The sequence below is a fragment of the Somniosus microcephalus genome, chromosome 29 (assembly GCF_052327205.1).
Source record: "Somniosus microcephalus isolate GS21.2 chromosome 29, FLI_Smic_1.0, whole genome shotgun sequence".
Lineage (NCBI taxonomy): Eukaryota > Metazoa > Chordata > Chondrichthyes > Squaliformes > Somniosidae > Somniosus > Somniosus microcephalus.
The window spans coordinates 39,712,939-39,735,652 of record NC_141015.1 but is presented as its reverse complement, the minus strand read 5'-3'; the positions used below and the strand labels follow the sequence as shown (position 1 = coordinate 39,735,652).

At 45.5% G+C, this 22,714-nt stretch overlaps 1 protein-coding gene across 1 annotated transcript in view; it reads left to right on the top strand.

Moving 5' to 3' along the window:
• LOC147098679 (cadherin-23-like) overlaps window positions 1-22,714 on the top strand; it is a gene marked incomplete at its 5' end in the record, with an annotated part of 367,151 nt that overhangs the window by 50,441 nt on the left and 293,996 nt on the right. Inside the window, 2 exons of the mRNA XM_085969993.1 lie at window positions 2,778-2,972; window positions 14,145-14,273. Coding sequence (XP_085826119.1) covers window positions 2,778-2,972; window positions 14,145-14,273 — 324 coding nt within the window. The remainder of the gene's footprint in view (window positions 1-2,777; window positions 2,973-14,144; window positions 14,274-22,714) is intronic.

Here is a 22,714-nt window from a genome sequence, read left to right as displayed (position 1 = left end):
GTGAAGCAAGTGGTTAGTGGGCAGGTGCTTGTAGATAGGACAAACCAATCTAAGTGAAATGGGGTATTTTGTACTAAGACATTTAAAGTGGGACGCACACTGTCTGAAAGACTTCTGATACATCACTAGATTTCCCAGGGCATTGCTCATGTCATTGGGAGATTTGTTTCTTGAAGTTGTTGCATTTTGCACATTAATTGCCCATTAAACTCCCACAGAAAGTTAAGTCACATAATTAATAGTATAAGTACCCTTTTAAGGTTGTGATAATTGTTAATGACTGCCAATCAACTTCTCTTGCCCAGAAAGTGAACAATTAAACGTCTGGAGTCCCATTCCTTCAGGTAGTGAATTGTTATTGGAGGTTTAAAAAATATAAAATTTTAAATTTGTAACTTTATTTCTTGCTTTTCCTTTCTGCCTCTTTTTCTCTCGCTCTCTTAATCCAATCTTTTTTCCCCCTCTCTCTCTCTTTTTCTATACCTGATTTGACATTGAATTCTCCCAGTCTAATTCACCCTCCTTCTCAGTCCATCCTTTGTTTATTTTTCAATCATTAAATCTCATTGGTTAAGGAGGTAGACTGTCGGTCCCGCCATTCACCAAGGTTCCAGATGCCCCCGTTGCCATCGCCCCGCCGTTTTCAGCTCGCACTTCCAGCAACTTACAGTTGAAGACGTTCTTGAGCTGATGGGTCTGTCTAACCCCGCTCCAGCAAACACTGGCCTAGTTCCACCATCTACAAGGCACAAGTCAGGAGTGTGATGGAATACTCTCCACTTGCCTGGATGAGTGCAGCTCCAACAACACTCAAGAAGCTCGACACCATCCAGAACAAAGCAGCCCGCTTGATTGGCACCCCATCCACCACCTTAAACATTCACTCCCTCCACCACCGGTGTACTGTGGCTGCAGTGTGTACCATCTACAAGATGCACTGCAGCAACTCGCCAAGGCTTCTTCGACAGCACCTCCCAAACCCGCGACCTCTTCCACCTAGAAGGACAAGGGCAGCAGGCGCATGGGAACACCACCACCTCCAAGTTCTCCTCCAAGTCACACACCATCCCGACTTGGAAATATATCGTCGATCCTTCATCGTCGCTGGGTCAAAATCCTGGAACTCCCTCCCTAACAGCACTGTGGGAGTACCTTCACCACACGGACTGCAGCGGTTCAAGAAGGTGGCTCAACACCACCTTCTCAAGGGCAATTAGGAATGGGCAATAAATGCTGGCCTTGCCAGCGACGCCCACATCCCGGAAACGAATTTTTAAAAACCTAGACTTTTTCAGGCAGTCATAGTACTGAAAGTGCTGAATGAAAAAGTGAATTTGCTTGTGTGGGGAAACGGTCACTCCCAAACATAGTAATTCTGAACAGCCACAATACGGTATTTGTTTAAAGTTAACAATACGTTGCAAATATTATTGAATAATTCAAACGGTCCAAGCATTGTGCTTTGGTAATTTAGAGCAGATTTTTTAATCGACTCTGGTTCAGCAAGCTGCTAACTACCTATCGCGAGATCTGATTGTGCAGGTGTGTGGGGCGTCTCCTGAGGATAGCGACTGTCTTATTTTTTCTCTTGTGGCGGTGAGATATCTAGAGAGGGTCAACTACACTGGGGGGGTGTGGTGGTGGGGAATACAGGAAACTCTTTGGTATCCGGCACCGACGGGACTGGGATGGTGCCGGTGGATTAAAAATTCCGGATAAGGAAGAAGGGACATGGAGTGACAATGGCCCAAGGTACGAGAGCCCCGTAACACAGGTACAGGGGACCTGGTTACACAACCAGAGGTGCAGGAGCCATGGTTACATGACAAAAGGTACGAAATCCCCGGTTACACAGCCGCAATTATACAGTATACGGAAGCCTCAAAACCTACTCCTGAATTTTGCCGGTTATTAGAGAATTCTGGATAATTAGGTGCCGTTTAAATGAGAGTTTCCTGTTTATGTGTGTATATATATATATATATCATAAAGTGAATTGCACAGTGGCAGGAAGCTTTGACACTCCATCAAACAGTTGCTCATAATTTCTATATTTATGCTGACCTAAATCTCAGGCTGTATTCCGGAATCGGGCAATTGTTTTTTCCCCCCCATAGCAACAGAATAGTTACTATGTTTACGGCACAAGGCTGCGGCGATTCTATCAACAGAAATGCGCATTTACCCTGCTCCTCCCGTGCAGGAAAACCGCCTGCTCCTAATCATCCACTAACTCCCAAGCAAGCATTTGTTTGACCGTAGGGGTCGTGGTATCCCAGTGCTCTATTCCATTGCACTACAACAACAACAGCTTGTATTTATACAGCGCCTTTAACGTAGCGTCCCAAGACACTTCACAGGAGCGATTATCAAACAACATTGGACACCGAGCCACATATGGGGATATTTAGGGCAGGTGACCAAAAGCTTGGTCAAAGAAGTAAGGGTGTCTTAAAGGAAGAGAACGAGGTGGAGAGGTTTAGGGAGGGAATTCCAGCGGTTTAGGGCCCAGGCAGCTGAAGGTGCGGCCGCCAATGATGGAACAATGGAAATCGGGGAGGCTCAAGAGCCCAGAATTGGAAGAGCGCAGAGATCTCGGAGGGCTGGAGGAGGAGATAGGGAGGGGGGGCAAAGCCATGATTCTCCTTTTGTTTTAATTGAACATAGTCAGGATATCTACTCAAAATGCACAGAACACGGGTAACTTTTCCTCTGTTGTGTTGTTTGTCACTTTATCCTGTTAACTTTGGTGTGGTTCCTTTTATTTCCTCTTTCAGAACACTCCAGCGGGGACTCCGATTTTCATTGTGAATGCTACAGACCGAGACCAGGGCACGGGGGGCAGTGTGCTGTATTCCTTCCAACCACCATCCCGCTTCTTCTCCATCGATGGTGCCAGAGGAGTCGTAACTGTTCAAAGACCACTGGATTATGAGACCACTCGAGCCTATCAGCTTCAAGTCAATGGAACGGTATGATTCCGATGTCCTTCAGTATTCTGCATGGGAGCCTATTCGAATGCCAATGCGCAGTGCCCTGGAGTGGTGGGAGCTAGACATGATTCCTTCCCTCCCCCAACCCCCCGCCACTTGCTGAGTTCCTGATCGGGGTCATATTGATATAAGGAGCAAACACGCAGAGTCTGGGCAACTCCCTGCAGTGGAAGAGATCATTCAATTGGGAATTTTTAGAGCTTCACAGACTACCAAAAATTACCAACCACTTATGTAGCCGATTCAACTTGGTGAAAGTCTCTGAGCACCTAGGAACAGGAGGAGGCCATTCAGCCCCTCGAGCCTGTTCCGCCATTCAATGAGATCATGGCTGATCTGTGACTTGCCCCCGTATACCCGCCTTTGTCCCATATCCCTTAATACCTTTGGTTTACAGAAATCTATCAATCTCAGATTTAAAATTAACGTGACTCGAGGAGCATTTGTAATAAGGTGGATGAATTGGCTGCGCAAATAGAGGTAAACGAATATGATTTGGTTGGGATTACGGAAACATGGCTCAAGGATGGCCAAGACTGGGAACTCAACATCCAGGGGTATTCGATATTCAGGAAAGATAGGCAAAAAGGAAAGGGAGGTGGGGTAGTATTACTGGTTAAAGAAGGGATTAATACAATTGTAATGAAGGATATTAGCTCTGATGATGTGGAATCTGTATGGGTAGAATTGAGAAATACTAAGGGGAAAAAAACATTAGTGGGAGTGGTATATAGACCTCCAAACAGTAAGGCGGAGGTTGGGGATGGCATTAAAAGGGAAATTAAAGAAGCGTGCAATAAGGGCACAGCAGTCATAATGGCTGACTTTAATCTACATATAGATTGGGCCAACCAAATTAGTAACAATACTGTGGAGGAGGAATTCCTGGAGTGTTTACGGGATGGTTTCCTGGACCAATATGTCGAGGAACCAACCAGAGATCAGGCCATCTTAGACTGGGTATTATGTAACGAGAAAGGATTAATTAGCAATCTTGTTGTACGAGGCCCCTTGGGTCGGAGCGATCATAATATGATCGAATTCTTCATTAAGATGGAGAATGAAGTAGTTGACTCAGAGACAAGGGTCCTGAATTTAAATAAAGGAAACTACGATGGTCTGAGGAGCGAGTTGGGTAGAATTGATTGGGGAATGGCACTCAAAGGGTTGACGGTGGATAGGCAATGGCAAACATTCAAAGACCGAATGGATGAGCTACAGAATATGTTCATCCCAGTTTGGCATAAAAATAAAACAAAAGGTGACTCAACCGTGGCTAACAAGGGAAATTAGGGATAGCATAAGATCCAAGGAGAGGACATATAAATTGGCTAGAAAAAGCAATAATCCTGAGGATTGGGAGCAGTTTAGGATTCAACAAAGGAGGACAAAGGGATTAATTAAGAAAGGGAAAATAGAATATGAGAGTAAGCTTGCAGAGAACATAAAGACTGACTGTAAAAGCGTTTATAGATATGTGAAGAGAAAAAGATTGGCAGTCAGATTCAGGGGAATTTATAATGGGAAACAAGGAAATGGCAGACCAACTAAATACATACTTTGGTTCTGTCTTCACAAAGGAGGACACAAATAACCTTCCAGAGATGCCAGAGAACATAGGGTCTAATGAGAGGGAGGAACTGAAAGAAATCAGTATTTGTAGGGAAATGGTGTTAGGAAAATTGATGGGACTGAAGGCTGATAAATCCCCAGGGCCTGATGGTCTACATCCCAGGGTACTTAAGGAAGTGGCCCGAGAGATAGTAGATGCATTGCTGGTCATCTTCCAGAACTCGATAGACTCTGGAACAGTACCCATGGATTGGCGGGTAGCTAATGTTACCCCACTATTCAAAAAAGGTGGTTGAGAAAAAGCGGGGAATTATAGACCGGTAAGCCTGACATCGGTAGTGGGGAAAATGCTAGAGTCTATTATAAAAGATGTAATAGCAGAGCACTTGGAAAGCAGTGACAGGATCGGACAAAGTCAACATGGATTTACAAAAAGGTAAATCATGCTTGACTAATCTACTGGAATTTTTTGAGGATGTAACTGGTAAAATAGATAAGGGAGAACCAGTGGATGTGGTGTATTTGGACTTTCAGAAGGCTTTCAATAAGGTCCCACATAAGAGATTAGCATGCAAAATTAAGGCACATGGGATTGGGGGCAAGGTATTGACTTGGATAGAGAACTGGTTGGCGGACAGAAAGCAAAGAGTTGGAATAAACGGGTCGTTTTCCGAGTGGCAGGCAGTGACTAGTGGGGTACCGCAAGGATCGGTCCTAGGACCCCAGCTGTTCACAATATATATTAATGATCTGGACGAGGGAATTGGATGTAATATCTCCAAATTTGCAGACGACACAAAGCTGGGTGGGAGGGTAAGCTGTGAGGAGGATGTCGTGAAACTCCAGTACGATTTGGACAGGTTGGGTGATTGGGCAGAAACATGGCAAATGCACTACAGTGTGGATAAATGTGAGGTTATCTACTTTGGTGGCAAAAACAGGAAGGCAGATTATTATTTGAATGGCAATAGATTGGGAGAAGGGGAAGTGCAAAGAGACCTGGGTGTTATTGTGCACCAGTCACTGAAGGTAAGCATGCAGGTGCAGCAGGCGGTTAAGAAGGCAAATGGTATGTTGGCCTTCGTAGTAAGAGGGTTCGAGTACAAGAACAAGGATGTCTTGCTGCAGTTGTACAGGGCCTTGGTGAGACCGCACCTTGAGTATTGTGTGCAGTTTTGGTCACCTTACCTGAGGAAGGACGTTCTTGCCATGGAGGGAGTGCAGTGAAGATTCACCAGGCTGATACCTGGGATGGCAGGAATGACGTACGAGGAGAGATTGTGTCGATTGGGCTTATACTCACTGGAGTTTAGAAGATTGAGAGGGGAATCGCATCGAAACCTATAAAATTCTGTCAGGTCTGGACAGACTAGATGCAGAAAGGATGTTTCTGATGGCCGGGGAGTCCAGAACCAGGGGTCACAGTCTAAGGATAAGGGGTAAGCCATTTAGGACTGAAATGAGGAGGAATTTCTTCACCCAGAGAGTGGTGAACCTGTGGAATTCTCTGCCACAGAGGGCGGTGGAGGCCAGTTCATTAAATATATTCAAGAAAGAGTTGGATATATTTCTTGAGGCTAAAGGGATCAAGGGATATGGGGAGAAGGCAGGGACAGGGTACTGAATTTGGATGATCAGCCATGATCTCATTGAATGGCGGAGCAGGCTCGAAGGGCCGAATGGTCTACTCCTGCTCCTATCTTCTATGTTTAGCATCAATTGCCATTTTCGGAAGAGAGTTCCAAACTTCTACCACCCTTTGTGTGCAGAAGTGTTTCCTAATTTCACTCCTGAAAGGTCTGGCTCTAATTTTTAGGCCATGTCTTCTAGTCTTAGACTCCCCAACCAGCGGAAATAGTTTCTCTCCATCTACCCTCTCTGTTCCCCTTAATATCTTGAAAACTTTGATCAAATCACCCCTTAACCTTCTAAATTCCAGGGAATACAACCCTCATTTCTATAGCGCCTTTTACAACCTCAGGACGTCCCAAAGCACTTTACAGCTCACGAAGTACTTTTTGAAGTGGAGTCACTGTTGTAATGTAGGAATAGCGGCAGCCAATTTGCGCACAGCAAGCTCCCACAAACAGAAATGTGATAATGACCAGATAATCTGTTTTAGTGATGTTGTTTGAGGGATAAATATTGGCCCCAGGACACCGAGGATAACTCCCCTGCTCCTCTTCAAAAGAGTGGCCATGGGATCTTTTACGTCCACCTGAGAGAGCAGACGGGACCTCGGTTTAACGCCTCATCCCTCAGCACTGCACTGGGAGCGTCAGCCTAGATTTTTGTGCTCAAGTCTCTGGAGTGGGACTTGAATCCACAACAGCAAGTGACTGAAGAAGTAGCTGAAGAGAGAGGTTCAGTAGAGGCTGTAAAGTTGTGGTAAATTGCAGAGATTTAGAGAGAGGCTTCCAGAGAGTGATGGCTGTTTCATCGATTCAGGGAAGGGAGGGACATGCAGGCAGCCAACATCTAGTGTGGGGAAAATCCATAGAGTATGGTAAATCGCTAACAGCATACAAGGGAACTCGATAGAAAAGTTATAAAATCAAAACAGAAAATGCTGGAAATACTCAGCAGGCCAGGCAGCATCTGTGGAGAGAGGAACGGAGTTAACGTTTCAGGTCTGTGACCCTTCGTCAGAGCTGGAACAGGAAAAGTTGTCCACAAACTAATCAGAATCATTTAAGTTTAATTTGAGTGGGTTTGCCTTTTTTGCAACAGGAAGGGTTGACGGGCGATTTTGCTTGTGGGCTTTACCAATGTTGGCGTATTAATCAGAGGTAGTGACAAATGACCTAGCAGTTAGTGACATTTATTATTCATTTACTTAAAATTTAATTAGCAAACATTAATGGCTTCTGTCACCAGAGACAAAAGATTCATTTGACTCCATGCATTTGAAATGTTCATTAATAATGGCTAAATTTGTCCTCTGACTTCTTGAAAGAACAAAGAAAGACTTGCATTTCTATAGCGCCTTTCACGACCTCAGGACGTCCCAAAGCGCTTCACAGCCAATGAAGTACTTTTTGAAGTGTAGTCACTGTTGTAATGTAGGAAACGCGGCAGCCAATTTGCGCACAGCAAGCTCCCACAAACAGCAGCGTGATAATGACCAGATAATCTGTTTTTAGTGATGTTGGTTGAGGGATAAATATTGGCCCCAGGACACCGGGGAGAACTCCCCTGCTCTTCTTTGAAGTAGTGTCATGGGATCTTTTACATCCACCTGAGAGAGCAGACGGGGCTTCGGTTTAACGTCTCATCCGAAAGACGGCACCTTCGACATTCCAGGACTCATTCAGCACTGCACTGGAGTGTCAGCCTAGATTTTTGTGCTCAAGTCCCTGGAGTGGGACTTTGAACCCACAACCTTCTGACTCAGAGGTGGGAGTGTGCTACACACTGAGCCACAGGTGACTTGTTCTACCCCTAACATTTACCATTCTCCCGAAGAATCTGGGGTGACGGGGGGGGGGGGGCGGTAGAGACAAACATGGTCAATTCCCTGAGTATGGTTTTCAAGCTCAGGTAGTCTTTGGGTAAAAATGGCGCATTCCGTTGTGGATCATCTCGCCTTTGTCTGCTGGAAGGACCAGCAAGGTGAGTGTGGATTCTCAGCTGGAGGTGTGCCTTCTCAAAACTGAGAGCCATCACACGGGGAAGAGGGGGGGTTTGTGGATTGGAGTGTGGCGTCGCACTGCGATCGAATGCCTGAGGTCACAGATACAGTGGAAGCTATTTCTCAGCCACTCACCGAGCAGGTCACAGCAGCACCCGTCTATTTTCCGAGTTGGGTGAAACGTTGTCCAATAATCGAGGGAGGTTCAGGCCTGACATCCAAGTCATAAGTCTAAATACGCTGTTAGCGATTTCAAGTGAATGAATTCAGTGAAATGGAAATCCTAAAAATTAAACAGACCAAATTCAATCCCATTAAATCCTGTTGCTCAGAATTGGTTCAGTGACCAATTACTCTCATGGAGGCGATCAGTTGCTTATCACAAGCCCTCACGACTATCTTTTAATTTGGAGATAGATCAGCCACAAAGGATTAAATGTGCAAATGAAATAGGATTTAGAGGTATTTTTGTAAATAATTTTTTCTGCTGCCCACCGACTGGTAGACTGCTGTTCTCTCTCCAACAAACGCAGCTCATTCTTTAAGATCTACTTGAATATGTAGTCATCTCTCTGGTGTCTGCAGTGCCTCCGCAAGATCCTGCAAATCCACTGGCAGGATAGGCGCACCAACGTCAGTGCTCTTGCTCAGGCCAACATCCCCAGCACCGAAGCTTTGACCACGCTCAGCCAGCTCCGACGGACGGGTCACATTGTCCGCAAGCCCGATACGAGACTCCCAAAACAAGCGCTCTGCTCGGAGCTCCGGCACGGCAAGAGAGCCTCAGGTGGGCAGAGGAAACGCTTCAAGGACACCCTCAAAACCTCCTTTGAAAAAGTGCAACACCCCCACCGACACCTGGGAATCCCTGGCCCAAGACCGGAGGAGAAGCATCCGAGAAGGCGCCGAACACCCCGAGTCTCTTCGCCGGGAGCAAGCGGAAGCCAAGCGCAAGGAGCGCACGTCAACCCAAGCACCCCACCCATCCGCCCCTTCAACCACCGTCTGCCCCACCTGTGACAGAGACTGTAGGTCCTGCGGTGGACTCATCAGTCACCTGAGAACTCATTTTTAATGTGGAAGCAAGTCATCCTCGGTTCCGAGGGACTGCCTAAGAAGAGAGTCTGCAGTGCATCGCTTTTGCAAATTTGCAGTAATAGTGTGGAGGACGAATTCATGGAATGTATGCAAGATAGGTTTCTAGATCAGTATTTTGAGGAACCAACTAGGGAACAGGCTATTTTAGATCTAGTATTATGCAACGAGAAAGGGTTAATTAATAACCTTGTCGTAAAGGGGCCTTTAGGGAACAGTGACCATAATATGAAAGAATTTTATATTGAGTTTGAAAGTGATTTAGTTAAATCCGAAATTAGGGTCTTAAATCTAAACAAAGCAAACTACATTGGTATGAGGGGCAAGTTGGCTAAGGTAGATTGGAAAACTACATTAAAAGGTATGAGGGTAGAGAAGCAATGGCGAGCATTTAAAGAATTAATACATAATTTACAACAAATATACATTCCTTTAAGGCACAAAAACCCCACAGGAAAAGTGGTCCAACCGTGGCTAACGAGAAGTTAAAGATAGTATTAGATCAAAGGAAGAGGCTTATTATTATTGCCAAGAAAGAGTAGTAAGCCTGAGGAGTGGGAGGATTTTAGGGGACCAAGAAATTGATGATGAAAGGGAAAATAGAATATGAGCGTACACTAGCGCGAGACATAAAAACAGACTGTAAAAAGCTTCTATAGGTATGTAAAAAGGAAAGAATTAGTGAAAGTAAATGTGGGTCCATTACAGGCTAGACAGGAGAAATTATAATGGGGCATAAGGAAATGGCAGAGAAATTAATCAAATACTTTGTGGCTGTCTTCACAGAAGAAGATGCAAAAAACTTTCCAGAAATAGTTGAGAACCAAGGGTCTAGCAAGAATGAGGAACTGAAAGAAATTAGTATTAGTAAAAAAAAACATACTGGAGAAATTAATGGGACTGAAAGCCGATAAATCCCCTGGACCTGATGGCCTACATCCTACGGTTTTGAAAGAGGTGGCTGTAGAGATAGTGGATGCATTGGTTGTCATTTTCCAAAGTTTCATAGATTCCAGAACGGTTCCCACGGTTTGGAAGGTAGCAAATGTAACCCCACTATTTAAGAAAGGAGGGAGAGAGAAAACGGGGAACTACAGACCAGTTGGCCTGACATCAGTAGTAGGGAAAATGCTGGAATCTATTATTAAGGATGTGGTAACCGGGCACATAGAAAATAATAATAGGATTGGGCAGAGTCAATACGGATTTATGAAAGGGAAATTATGTTTGACAAATCTGTTGGGGGTTTTTGAGGTTGTAACTAGCAGAATAGATAAGGGAGAACCAGTGGATGTGGTGTATTTGGATTTTCAGAAGGCATTCGATAAGGTGCCACACAAGAGGTTATTAAACAAAATTAGGGCTCATGGGATTGGGGGTAATATACAAGCATGGATTGAGGATTGGTTAATGGACAGAAAACAGAGAGTAGGAATAAACGGGTCATTTTCGGGTTGGCAGGCTGTAACTAGTGGGGTACCGCAAGGATCAGTGTTTGGGCCTCAGCTATTCACAATCTACATCAATGATTTGGATGAGGGGACCAAATGTAATATATCCAAGTTTGCTGATGAAACAAAGCTGGGTGGGAATGTAATTTGTGAGAAGGATGCAAGGAGGCTTCAAGGGGATATAGACAGGCTAAGTGAGTAGGCAAGAACATGGCAAATGGAACATAATGTGGAGAAATGTGAAGTTATCAACTTTGATGGGAAAAATAGAAAAGCAGAGTATTTTTTAAATGTTGAGAGATTGGGAAATGTTGGTGTTCAGAAGGACCTGGGTGCCCTTGTACACGAATCACTGAAAGTCAACATGCAGGTACAGCAAGCAATTAGGAAAGCAAATGGTACGTTGGCCTTTATTACAAGAGGATTCGAGTATAAGAGTAAAGTCGCCTTACTGCAATTATATAGGGCCCTGGTGAGGCCACACCTGGAGTATTGTGTACAGTTTTGGTCTCCTTACCTAAGGAAGGATATACTTGCCATAGAGGGAGTGCAACAAAGGTTCACCAGACTGGTTCCTGGGATGGGGGGATTGTCCTATGAGGAGAGATTGAGTAGACTAGGCCTATATTCTCTAGAGTTTAGAAGAATGAGAGTTGATCTCATTGAATCATACAAAATTCTTACAGGGCTTGACAGGGTAGATGCAGGGAGGATGTTTCCATTGGCTGGGGAGTCTAGAACCAGGGGTCACAGTCTCAGAATAAGGGGTCGGCCATTTAGGACCGAGATGAGGAGGAATTTCTTCACTCAGAGGGTGGTGAATCTTTGGAATTCTCTACCCCAGAGGGCTGTGGAGGCTCAGTCGTTGAGTATATTCAAGACAGTATATTAAGGGAATCAAGGGATGTGGGGATAGTGCGGGACAGTGGAGATGAGGTAGAAGATCAGCCATGATCTTATTGAATGGCGGAGCAGGCTCGAGGGGCCCAGTGGCCGACTCCTGCTCCTATTTCTTATGTTCCTATCACACTGGTGCCCGTGTCATTATTTGAATTTTCGATATACACGTTTTGCTTGAAAAGAACCTGAAAAATTGTTTTCCAACAGTCACCTGCAAATAAGCTAGTGTGTTGCAGAAACCAAAGGAAAATTTATTGATATAAAGGAAGAAAGACTTGCATTTATACAGCTCCTTTCACGACCACCGGACGTCCCAAAGTGCATCACAGCCAATGACGTACTTTTTGAAGTGTAGTCGCTGTTGTAATGTAGGAAACGCAGCAGCCAATTTGCGCACAGCAAGCTCCCACACACAACAATGAAATAAATGACCAGATAATCTGTTTTAGGTGTTGGTTGAGGATTAAATGTTGGCAAGAACACCGGGCAGAACCTCCCTACTTTCCTTTGAACAGCTCCATGGGATTGTTTACGTCCACCTGAGAGGGCAGAAGGGGCCTCGGTTTAACGTCCCAGCCAAAGGACGGCACCTCCGGCAGTGCAGCACCTCCCTCAATACTGCACTGGAGTGTCAGCCTGGATTATGGTGTGGAGATGCCGGTGTTGGACTGGGGTCGACAAATGTAAGAAGTCACACAACACCAGGTTATAGTCCAACAGTTTTATTTGAAATCACAAGCTTTCGGAGCGCTGCTCCTTCATCAGGTGAAGTGGAGAGATGCATAAAGACACAGCTTATATAGTCAGAGAATAATGCCAGATGATTACAGGTAATCTTTCTAACTGCCAATTATCACACCTCGGCAGAGAGATAATCACAGCAATCAAAGGTGTGAATGGTGTCCAAACAGGTTAGTCAGGAAAACATTACATCAAAGAACAATGAGGTGGGGTCAAATGCTGCAGATGCTGGGGTCTGTATGAAAAACAAAAAACAGACAAGAAAACATTTTTTTTGCTAGAGATTACAGCAGGTCCGGCCGCATCTGTGTAGAGAGAACAAGCCAACGACGACTCGAGTCTGGATGACCCTACGTCAGGTGGGGTTACATGTAGCGTGACATGAATCCAAGATCCTGGTTGAGGCCGTCCTCGTGAGTGCGGAACTTGGCTATCAGTTTCTGCTCTACGATTTTGCGTTGTCGTGTGTCTCGAAGGCCGCCTTGGAGAATGCTTACCCGAAGATCGGAGGCCGAATGTCCTTGACTGCTGAAGTGTTCCCCGACTGGGAGGGAACACTCCTGCCTGGCGATTGTTGCGCGGTGTCCGTTCATCCGTTGTCGCAGTGTCTGCATGGTGTCGCCGATGTACCATGCTCCGGGGCATCCTTTCCTGCAACGTATGAGGTAGACAACGTTGGCCGAGTCACATGAGTATGTACCATGTACCTGGTGGGTGGTGTCCTCACATGTGATGATGGTATTTGTGTTGATGATCTGGCATGTCTTGCAGAGGTTGCCGTGGCAGGGTTGTGTGGTGTCGTGGTCGCTGTTCTCCTGAAAGCTGGGTAATTTGCTGCGAACGATGGTCTGTTTGAGGTTAGGCGGCTGTTTGAAGGCGAGTAGTGGAGGCGTGGGGATGGCCTTAGCGAGGTGTTCGTCGTCATCAATGACATGTTGGATTATGTCTCTGGAGTGGGACTTGAACCCACTGATCTTATGATGGAAGGAAGATCGTTAATGGAGCAGCTGAAGATAGTTGGGCCACTTTCCTGACGAACTCCTATGGCTGTAATGGCTGGCCTCTGATAATCACAACCATCTTGCTTTGTGTCAGGCATGACTCCAGCCTCTGGAGGGTTCTGCTTTTCCCTCCAGTGACTTCAGTTTTCCTAGATTTGTACCAATGAATAAGTTGAAATGAAGCACTTCATGAAGATAATTGGCAAGACCTACCAGTTGCTTGCAATGCATTTTCTGGTCCATCATAATGAATTTTAACATCTAGCCAAGCCACTGCAAACAGTAGATGGGGAAAATGGTTTAAAATCTCAGACAAAGAATGTGACTCTCCTCGAAACAATTAAATGTCGTTGCTTTGCAATAACGTGGAAAGTGACGATCATTTTCATAAGTGACGTTTCTGAAATGCATTTGATAAGTTTACGTCAAGGTCACAATTGGGGTACTCGGGTGTTCTCCTGGTGTCCTGGCCAAAATCCCTCCCCTAAACAACATAGCCAAAAAAGGATGAATTGGTCATTCATCACATCGCTGTTTGTGGGATCTTGCTGGGCTACTGTGTTCACTTGACAGCAATTACTGCACCTCAGAGTAGTTCATTCGGGACATTTGCGAGGCATAATATTGTGCTTTATAAATGCAGGCATTTTTTCAATCAATATTTGCAGGATAAATTGAACGATTACAAAATTAAGAAATAACACCAGAAAAGAAGTGGAAATTATTTTAGTTGCATGTAAATTTATTCTATTTGTTTCAGGACCAGGACAAGGACCACCCTCTCTCCACGCTGGCCAACCTTGCGATCACGATAACCGATATCCAGGATATGGACCCTATTTTCGTCAATCTTCCTTACAGCACAAACATTTACGAGAACTCCCCGCCGGTGAGTAGCGGTTTTCTGCACGTCCCCACGATTGCTGTCGCCACTCAAAAGGCTGTAGAAACACAAGTTGGATGAGGGCATTTCGGATGTTATCCTGCTGCCATGGGCTGCTGACAGTGTAAAGTGTGTCTGTAAACTTGTCACCCTGCAATTGTAACCTCCTGCCAGTGCTGACATCTTAAAACATCATCCCAGCACTGCCGCCCCCCAGGCTACCCACAATATGGCAGTGTCCCTGGCAGTGCTAATTGATCTAGCATGCTAGTTTTTATAAAACCTCCAGCTGAATATGAGCCACACCATGGGAGAATTGCTAGGTGACAGCCGTGGCTCAGTGGGCAGCACCCTCGCCTCTGAGTCAGAAGGTTGTGGGTTCAAGTCCCACTCCAGGGACCTGAGCACAAAAATCTAGGCTGACACTCCAGAGGGCGTGCTGCACTGTCGGAGAGGTGCCGTCTTTCAGATGAGACTTTAAACCGAGGCCCCGTCTGCTCTCCCAGGTGAACGTAAAAGATCCCATGACACTATATCGAAGAAGAGCTGGCGAGTTAACCCCGGTGTCCTGGCTGACGTAAGAAAACTACTAGGCACTTGGCCTAAGCGTTAAACAAAGCTTTAATCAACTGTTTTACAACATGGAGGTCTAGTTGTGTCCTTCACTAGTTCCTGTTAAGAATGTCCTGCGCAAGCTGGGCCCGTGCCCGAGTATTTATACTCTCCCTGGACGGCGCCACCCGTAGGCCGCTCAGTATTATTTCATAAGTCTTTCTTTCATGAATGACTGATTCATGTCACTGGCCAATATTTATCCCTCAATCAACATCACTAAAAAAAAAAGTTGCTGTTTCTGGGAGCTTGCTGTGTGCAAATTGGCTGCCGCATTTCCTACATTACAACAGTGACTACACTTCAAAAGTACTTCATTGGCACTTTGGGACGTCCTGAGGTTGTGAAAGGTGCTGTATAAATGCAAGTCTGTCTTTCTTTCTAGTTTTAATTTTTTTAAACTTTTATAAATAATTCTGAAACTTTTGGTATGGATAGACTCTGAGCAGATAGCTGTAGAGTATTTATTTTTACTCAATACTTGATTGAGTGTGCTGCAGCACTTATTATTTCAGTAGCTCAAGTCTCAGCTTGACTTGGTTGGTAGACCCTTGCCTCTTGCGTCAGAAGGGAACTCCAGGAATTGAGCACCTAATCTAGGCTAACGCCAATGCAGCACTGAGAGTGCTATATTGTTGGAGTAGTTTAATGAGACATTATGCATTATACAAGCAGCTTCACACCATCCCGGACAAAGCAGTCTGCTTGATTGGCAGCTCATCCACCACCTTAAACATGAGGAGAGAGCGCGGGAATATGGTATTGAGAGAGAGAGAATCAGCCATGATCATATTGAATGGCGGAGCAGGCTCAAAGGGCCGAATGGCCTACTCCTGCTCCTATTTTTCTATGTTTCTATCTACTCTCTCCACCACCGTGGCTGCAGTGTGTGCTGTCTGCAGGATGCACTGCAGCAACTCGCCAAGGCTTCTTCGACATCACCTCCCAATCCCGTGACCTCCACCACCTAGAAGGTCAAGGGCAGCAGGCGCATGGAAACGCCACCACCTCCAAGTTCCCCTCCAAATCACACACACACCATCCTGATTTAGACATATATTGGTGTTCCTTCATCGTCGCTGTATCACAATCCTGGAACTCCCTCCCTAACAGCACTGTGGGACTACCATCACCACACAGACTGCAGCGGGTCAAGAAGGCGGCTCACCACCACCTTATCAAGGGCAATTAGGGATGGGCAATAAATGCTGGACTTGCCAGCGATGCCCATATGCCAAGAATTAATTTTTTTTAAAGCCTAGTATCTGTCTGCTGTCATGGATCAGGGCGAAGTTAACCTTCAGTAGCGTTCAGAGGAGATCAGGGAGTTTCTTACTGTCTGGACCAACATTACCTCCTCAACAAACGCCACCAAAAGTGGATTAGCTGACCATTCATCTCTTAACTGTGGCAAATTGATTTCAATGTAGACAATTGTGAGGTCATCCACTTTGGACCTAAAAAGGATAGAACAGGGCACTTTCTAAATGGTAAAAAGCTAAAAACAGTGGATTTCCAAAGCAACTTGGAGGTCCAGGTACATAGATCATTAAAATGTCAGGAACAGGTACAGAAAATAATCAAAAAGGCTAATGGAATGCTGGCCTTTATATCTAGAGGACTAGAATACAAGGCGGTAGAAGTTCTGCTGCAACTGTACAAAACCCTAGTTAGATCACACCTGGAGCACTGTGAGCAGTTCTGGGCACCACACCTTGGGAAGGATATACTGGCCTTGGAGGGAGTGCAGCGTAGGTTTACCAGAATGATACCCAGACTCCAAGGGTTAAATTACGAGGAGAGATTACACAAACTAGGGTTGTATTCCCTAGAATTTAGAAGGTTAAGGAGTGATCTGATCGAAGTTTTCAAGATATTAAGGGGAACAGATAGGGTATAGTGGTTAGCACTGTTGCCTCACAGCGCCAGGGACCTGGGTTCGAATCCGGCCTCGGGCGACTGTCTGTGTGGAGTTTGCACATTCTCCCCGTGTTTGCGTGGGTTTCCTCCGGGTGCTCCGGTTTCCTCCCACAGTCCAAAGATGTGCGGGTTAGGTTGATTGGCTATGATAAATTGACCCTTAGTGTTAGGGGGATTAAATACGTGGGGTTACGGGGATAGGGTGGGATATGTGTTGGTGTAGGGGTTACGGGGATCGGGTGGGATATGTGTCGGTGCAGGCTCGATGGGCTGAAATGGCCTCTATCTGCACTGTGGGGTTTCTGTGATTCTGTGATAGAGAGAAACTGACATGAATCAGTCATTCATGAAAGAAAGACTTATGAAATAATACTGAGTGGCCTGCGGGTGGCGCTGTCCAGGGAGAGTATAAATACTCGGGCACGGGCCCAGCTTGCTCAGGACATTCTTTAACAGGAACTAGTGAAGGACACAACCAGACCTCCATGTTGTAAAACAGTTGATTAAAGCTTTGTTTAACGCTTAGACCAAGTGCCTAGTAGTTTTCTTACGTCAGAAACTATTTCCGCTGGTTGGGGATTCTAGGACTAGAGGGCATTGTCTAAAAATTGGATCCAGACCTTTCAGGAGTGAAGTTAGGAAACACTTCTACACACAAGGGGTGGTAGAAGTTTGGAACTCTCTTCCACAAACGGCAATTGATGCTGGATCAATTATTAATTTTAAATCTGAGATTGATGGGATGGCGGAGCAGGCTCGAGGGGCTCAGTGGCCTCCTCCTGTTCCTGTGTTCCTTTGTCCAATGTTAACTCTGTGGTCTTGCTGGGGTGCAAAATGGCCACTGTGTTTGCTTGCATAACAACAGTCATTGCGCTTCGATGTAATTTATTGAATGTGAAATAAGCGGTCATTTCTGAGATGTGATAGGTTCCTATGTAAATGTACGGCGTTTTTTGTTTATCTTGTAAATGTGAAATAGAGGAGGATTAAGGGGTATAGATGGTTTTTACTAGTGTTTGTAATGCATGTTAGGGCATTTGTTTGAAATTCCTCTTGAGCTTTTTAAATACACGTTAACAGCCGTTTAAGCTAAGAGTTATTGCATTAAAGTAATTTGTTTGTTAAAGATATCATTAAGATTTAAATGTACCCCATAAATTCAGCGTAAATTCTCCAGACCTGTGAAATTCCTGGGGAGGACGCGACTGCAAGCTTTACGCCGATGATAGAAATAGGAATCTTCGTTATTTACCGATTTCAGTGTGCGGGACTCACGCTGCAACACCATTTGGTTTAAAGCAAACCCTCCTGAGGTGTTTGTTAATATCCTCATTACAGCCCTGATTTTTTTTGTATACAGCCTTGCTCAGCGGTGCATTAATCCCTTTAATTAAATATTTAAAGATAATTAGAGCGAATAGTAAAGATAAAGTGCTCGTGTAGCAATGGAGCTCAGTCAGTCATGTCCTTCAAATGTTACGCTAATGGGATAGAAGGTCTGTTATATAAGTCTATGCAAGATTAAAATTCAACCCATGCGCTTTTGGTCAGAATAAGTAATTACTGAAATGCTAAATGTGCAACATCAACACTACTCTGTTGAAATACAGAATAATAGGTTTTAGTGCAAACTGTTCAGAGTTTTTGGCAACAACTTCTTCGCTTTTTGTGCTCCGCCATGTTGTTTGTTATATTATAGTTGGGTACGTTCTCTGTGTCAAAGTCTTGTGGCTTCAATTGCTGTTAGTGCCAGCCGTGGCTGAGTGGGCAGCACTCTCGCCTCTGAGTCAGAAGGTTGTGGGTTCATAGTCCCCACTGCAGAGACTTGAGCACATAAATCTAGGCTGACACTCCCAGTGCAGCGCTGAGGGAGTGCTGCCCTGTTGGAGGTGCCGTCTTTCGGATGAGACGTTAAACCGAGGCCCCCGCCTGCTGTCTCAGGTGGACCTAAAAGATCCCGCGGCACCATTTCAAAGAAGAGCAGGGGAATTATCCCCGGTGTCCTGGGCCAATATTTACCCCTCAATCAACGTAACAAAAACAGATGATCTGGTCATTATCGCATTGCTGTTTTTGGGAGCTTGCTGTGTGCAAATTGGCTGCCACGTTTCCTACATTACAACAGTGACTACACTTCAAAAAGTACTTCATTGGCTGTAAAGCGCTTTGAGACGTCCGGTGGTCGTGAAAGTCTTTCTTTCTTTTATGCCCAAATGTATCCCATGCACTCCTCAGATTCTGGGCTATCGCTTGTTTCCCACCGGTCTTTCATGCATTGGTTGGTCCCTCTGCCCATAATGCCATTTCCCTCTGATATGTTATCTGTAAATCACTGCCCCATAATTTCTCTTAAATTATCAATTTTGAAGAGGTTTTATCACGATTTCTGACCCCATCCCTTGAGGTTTTTTTTTAGTTAGTCAGATGATTGACAGGTGTACTCTACCATCATTCTGAGACTCCAAACCAAGGTACAGTGAAACCTGTACAGAGAGACCTTCCATGTTCACGATAGTGTTGAATGTGACAGAATTGGAGTTTTTGCCCTTGGCTTCTCTTGTTTTCACTTGGTGCTGAATGGCAGTTTTTCGACACCAGACTCCACAATGGCGAATACACCTTCATTACCAGTTTGATTGGAGTGCGGGCTGGGATTTTCCTCTTTTTAACCTGTTAATTTACGCCCCCCCCCCCCCCCCCCCCCCCCGCCCCACAAATCTCCCATCCACTTTAGCACTTGTTGCTTTACTGGTGTACTAAGTTTGCATCTTTTACGTGCTTGAAGACCAGGGCACTCGGCAAAATGGGGGACCAGCTGGAGAAAAGGTTGGGGCTGGGAGAGAGTAGCTGCTGCAAGATGTGAAAGTGAGCGAGGCACCGGCGAGCGGGGCTTTGCTGTGGAGGTGGGGCCAGGTTCAGGATGCAAGCAACAAGAACAACTTCTATTTATATAGCGCCTTTAACGTAGTAAAACAGCCCACGGCGCTTCGCATGAGCGTTAGCAAACACCATTTGACACCGAGCCACATGAGATGTTGGGATAGATGACAAGGTAGGTTTTTAAGGAGGCGAGTGAGGTGGAGAGGTTTAGGGAGGGAATTCCAGAGCTTAGGGCCCAGGCAGCTGAAGGCACGGCCGCCAATGGTGGAGCGATGAGAATCGTGGCTGCGGAGGAAGGCCGAGATCTCGGAGGATTGTAGGGCCGGAGGAGGCTAGAGATAGGGAGGGGCGAGCCCATGGAGGGATTTGAAAACCAGGATGAGAAGCAGATAGCTGTCCTGCTGCTGCCATGACTGATCTGGAGTCACGGTCCCAGCAGGTCCTGCCACACCTCGAACCTAATGCAACACAGAGAGAAACAGGAGGGTCTCGGACCTGCACTGAGAGGGAGCAGCGAGCCTCAGACTGGGAGAGAACAGTAGGTTTGGGTTGGGACGGAGTTGTTAGACATTTGATTCTGAGTTCTGAGGGTGGGAGGGAGTCGGGAAGCAACAAGACTAGGATGGAGTGGCACGGTTGTGAGCCTGGGAGGACATAGGAGGCAGCAGGACCTAGAAGTTGGAACTAAAATAATCAAACAAATTTGAAACACACTTTGTTAACATTGATATTTATTGTCACCCCTATGGATTGAAGAATACCTTATCTTTGCAAATTGGCTTGCTCTGAGGTTGTGTGTGTGTGTGTGTGTGTTATATCAAATCAATAAAAATATATGCTGCACAGGCAAGGTGTTAAAGTCCACAAAGCTCTGCTCAGAATAACTCTTCAACCTTTTAAAGCCAACAGCAAATTGGAAGTTCAGTAGCAAGGAGTATTTTTGGAATGGTTTAACTCCTACTTTGCATTTCTTGATTGGTTCAGTGTAGCAATCAATGTTTGCTGTGACTGAACCGTAAAGAGAAAGAAAGACTTTTTTATATGGTGCCTTGCACATCTCAAAGCGCTTCACAGCCAATGAAGTACTTTTTGGAGTGTAGTCGCTGTTACAATGTTGAAAACGCGGCAGCCAATTTGCGCACAGCAAGCTCCCACAAACAGCAATGAGAGAAATGATCAGATAATTTGACTTAGGTGTTTGGTTGAGGGATAAATATTAGCCAGGACACCAGGGAGAACTCCCCTGCTCCTCTTCGAGATACTGCCATGGGATCTTTTACATCCGCCTGAGAGAGCAGACGGGTCCTCGGTTTAACGTCTCATCCGAAAGACGGCACCTCCGACAGCGCGGCACCCCCTCAGCACTGCACTGGGAGCGTCAGCCTGGATTATGTGCTCAAGTCTCTGGAATGGATTTGAACATCAATTGAACCAATTCTCGTGGAGCAGATTTCAGTAGCTTTGCATAGTGTGCCATTTATGATACTTTTGAATCATGAGTCCAGAAGCCTTGTACCTTTTTTGCCTCCTAATAAGGGCAAAGATTTGCTGGCAGCGCACTGGCTAAATCAGTTTTCCCTCTCCGCAGTGACCAGGTGCGTCCTCTTAGTGTTTTGCAGCCGCGCACTCCCCATCCAACCAATAGCCATGTGAGGAAGTTGCGCTAATCCTTTATAAATCACTGGTTAAGACCCAGCATTGTGGCCAATTCTGGCCACCACACTTTAGGAAAGATGTCAAGGCCTTGGAGAGGGTGCAAAGGAGATTTACTAGAATTATACCGGGGATGAGGGACTTCAGTTATGTGAAGAGATTAGAGAAGCTGGGATTGTTCACCTTAGAGCAGAAAAGGTGAATAGGAGATTTAATTGAGGTGTTCAAAATTATGAAGGGTTTTGGTAGAGTAAAATAAGGAGGAACTGTTTCCACAGGCAGGCGGATCGGCAACCAGAGGACACAGGTTTAAGATAACTGGGAAAAGAGCCAGAAGGGGGACAAGACATTTTTTTTGCACAGCGAGTCTTTAGAATTTGGAATGCGCTGCCTGAAAGGGCGGTGGAAGCAGATTCAAAAGGGAATTGGATAAATACTTGAAAAGGAGAAATTTGCAGGGCTGTGGAGAAAAAGCAGGGTGGAGTGGGACTGATTGGCGAGCTCGTTCAAAGAGCCGGCACAGGCACGATGGGCCGAATGGCCTCCTTCTGTGCTGTAAGATTGTATGAATGTGAAGACTAAAACTAGGCAAAATTTTAGCCGTCTGTGTCCTGTTCCTAACAGCCCATCCTTCTCAACCTCTGGGTTCATACAGGACCACCTAGAAAATCAGCAAAAGCTGGAGCATGGCCCTGATTATAAGCCTATACTGCGGAGAGTCAGGCAGTTACATGGTCTGTATAACTTGGGCTGTAGATTTCCCCAACAGTTCTTCATTTATATTGAAGAGGGAAAGGTTAGTACATGAAATACTGAAGGGAAATAAATATGGTGAAGCATTTTGGCATTATATTTGGTGCATTTTCCAGTATTTTGTAATCTATAATCAACAGGACCATAGTGGTAGCGGGCTTGATTCACCCCACAGGAGATATTTGTTGAATTTTGATAAATTAATCTCGGCTATTTGAGAGTGAAATATTTTTCTTTATATTTTGAAACTACTTTCTCCCAGTAGATGTAAGCAATCTTTGACTCTTCCCATCCCTCCACAAAGAACAGGTCCCAGCTTCGCCCCCCTCCTGCTCCTGCTGCCCAGGAAGGGGGGAAAAAGAGTGGGAGAGCAATAGTGGTAGGGGATTCTATAGTAAGGGGAACAGATAGGCGTTTCTGTGGCCGTAGACGTGAATCCAGGATGGTTTGTTGCCTCCCTGGTGCCAGGGTCAAGGATATCACTGAGCGGCTGCAGGGCATTCTGGAGGGGGAGGGTGAACACCCAGAGGTCGTGGTCCACATTGGTACCAACGACATAGGTAAAAAGAGGGATGAGGTCCTGCAGCAAGAATTTAAGGAGCTAGGTGAAGGATTAAAGAGCAGGACCT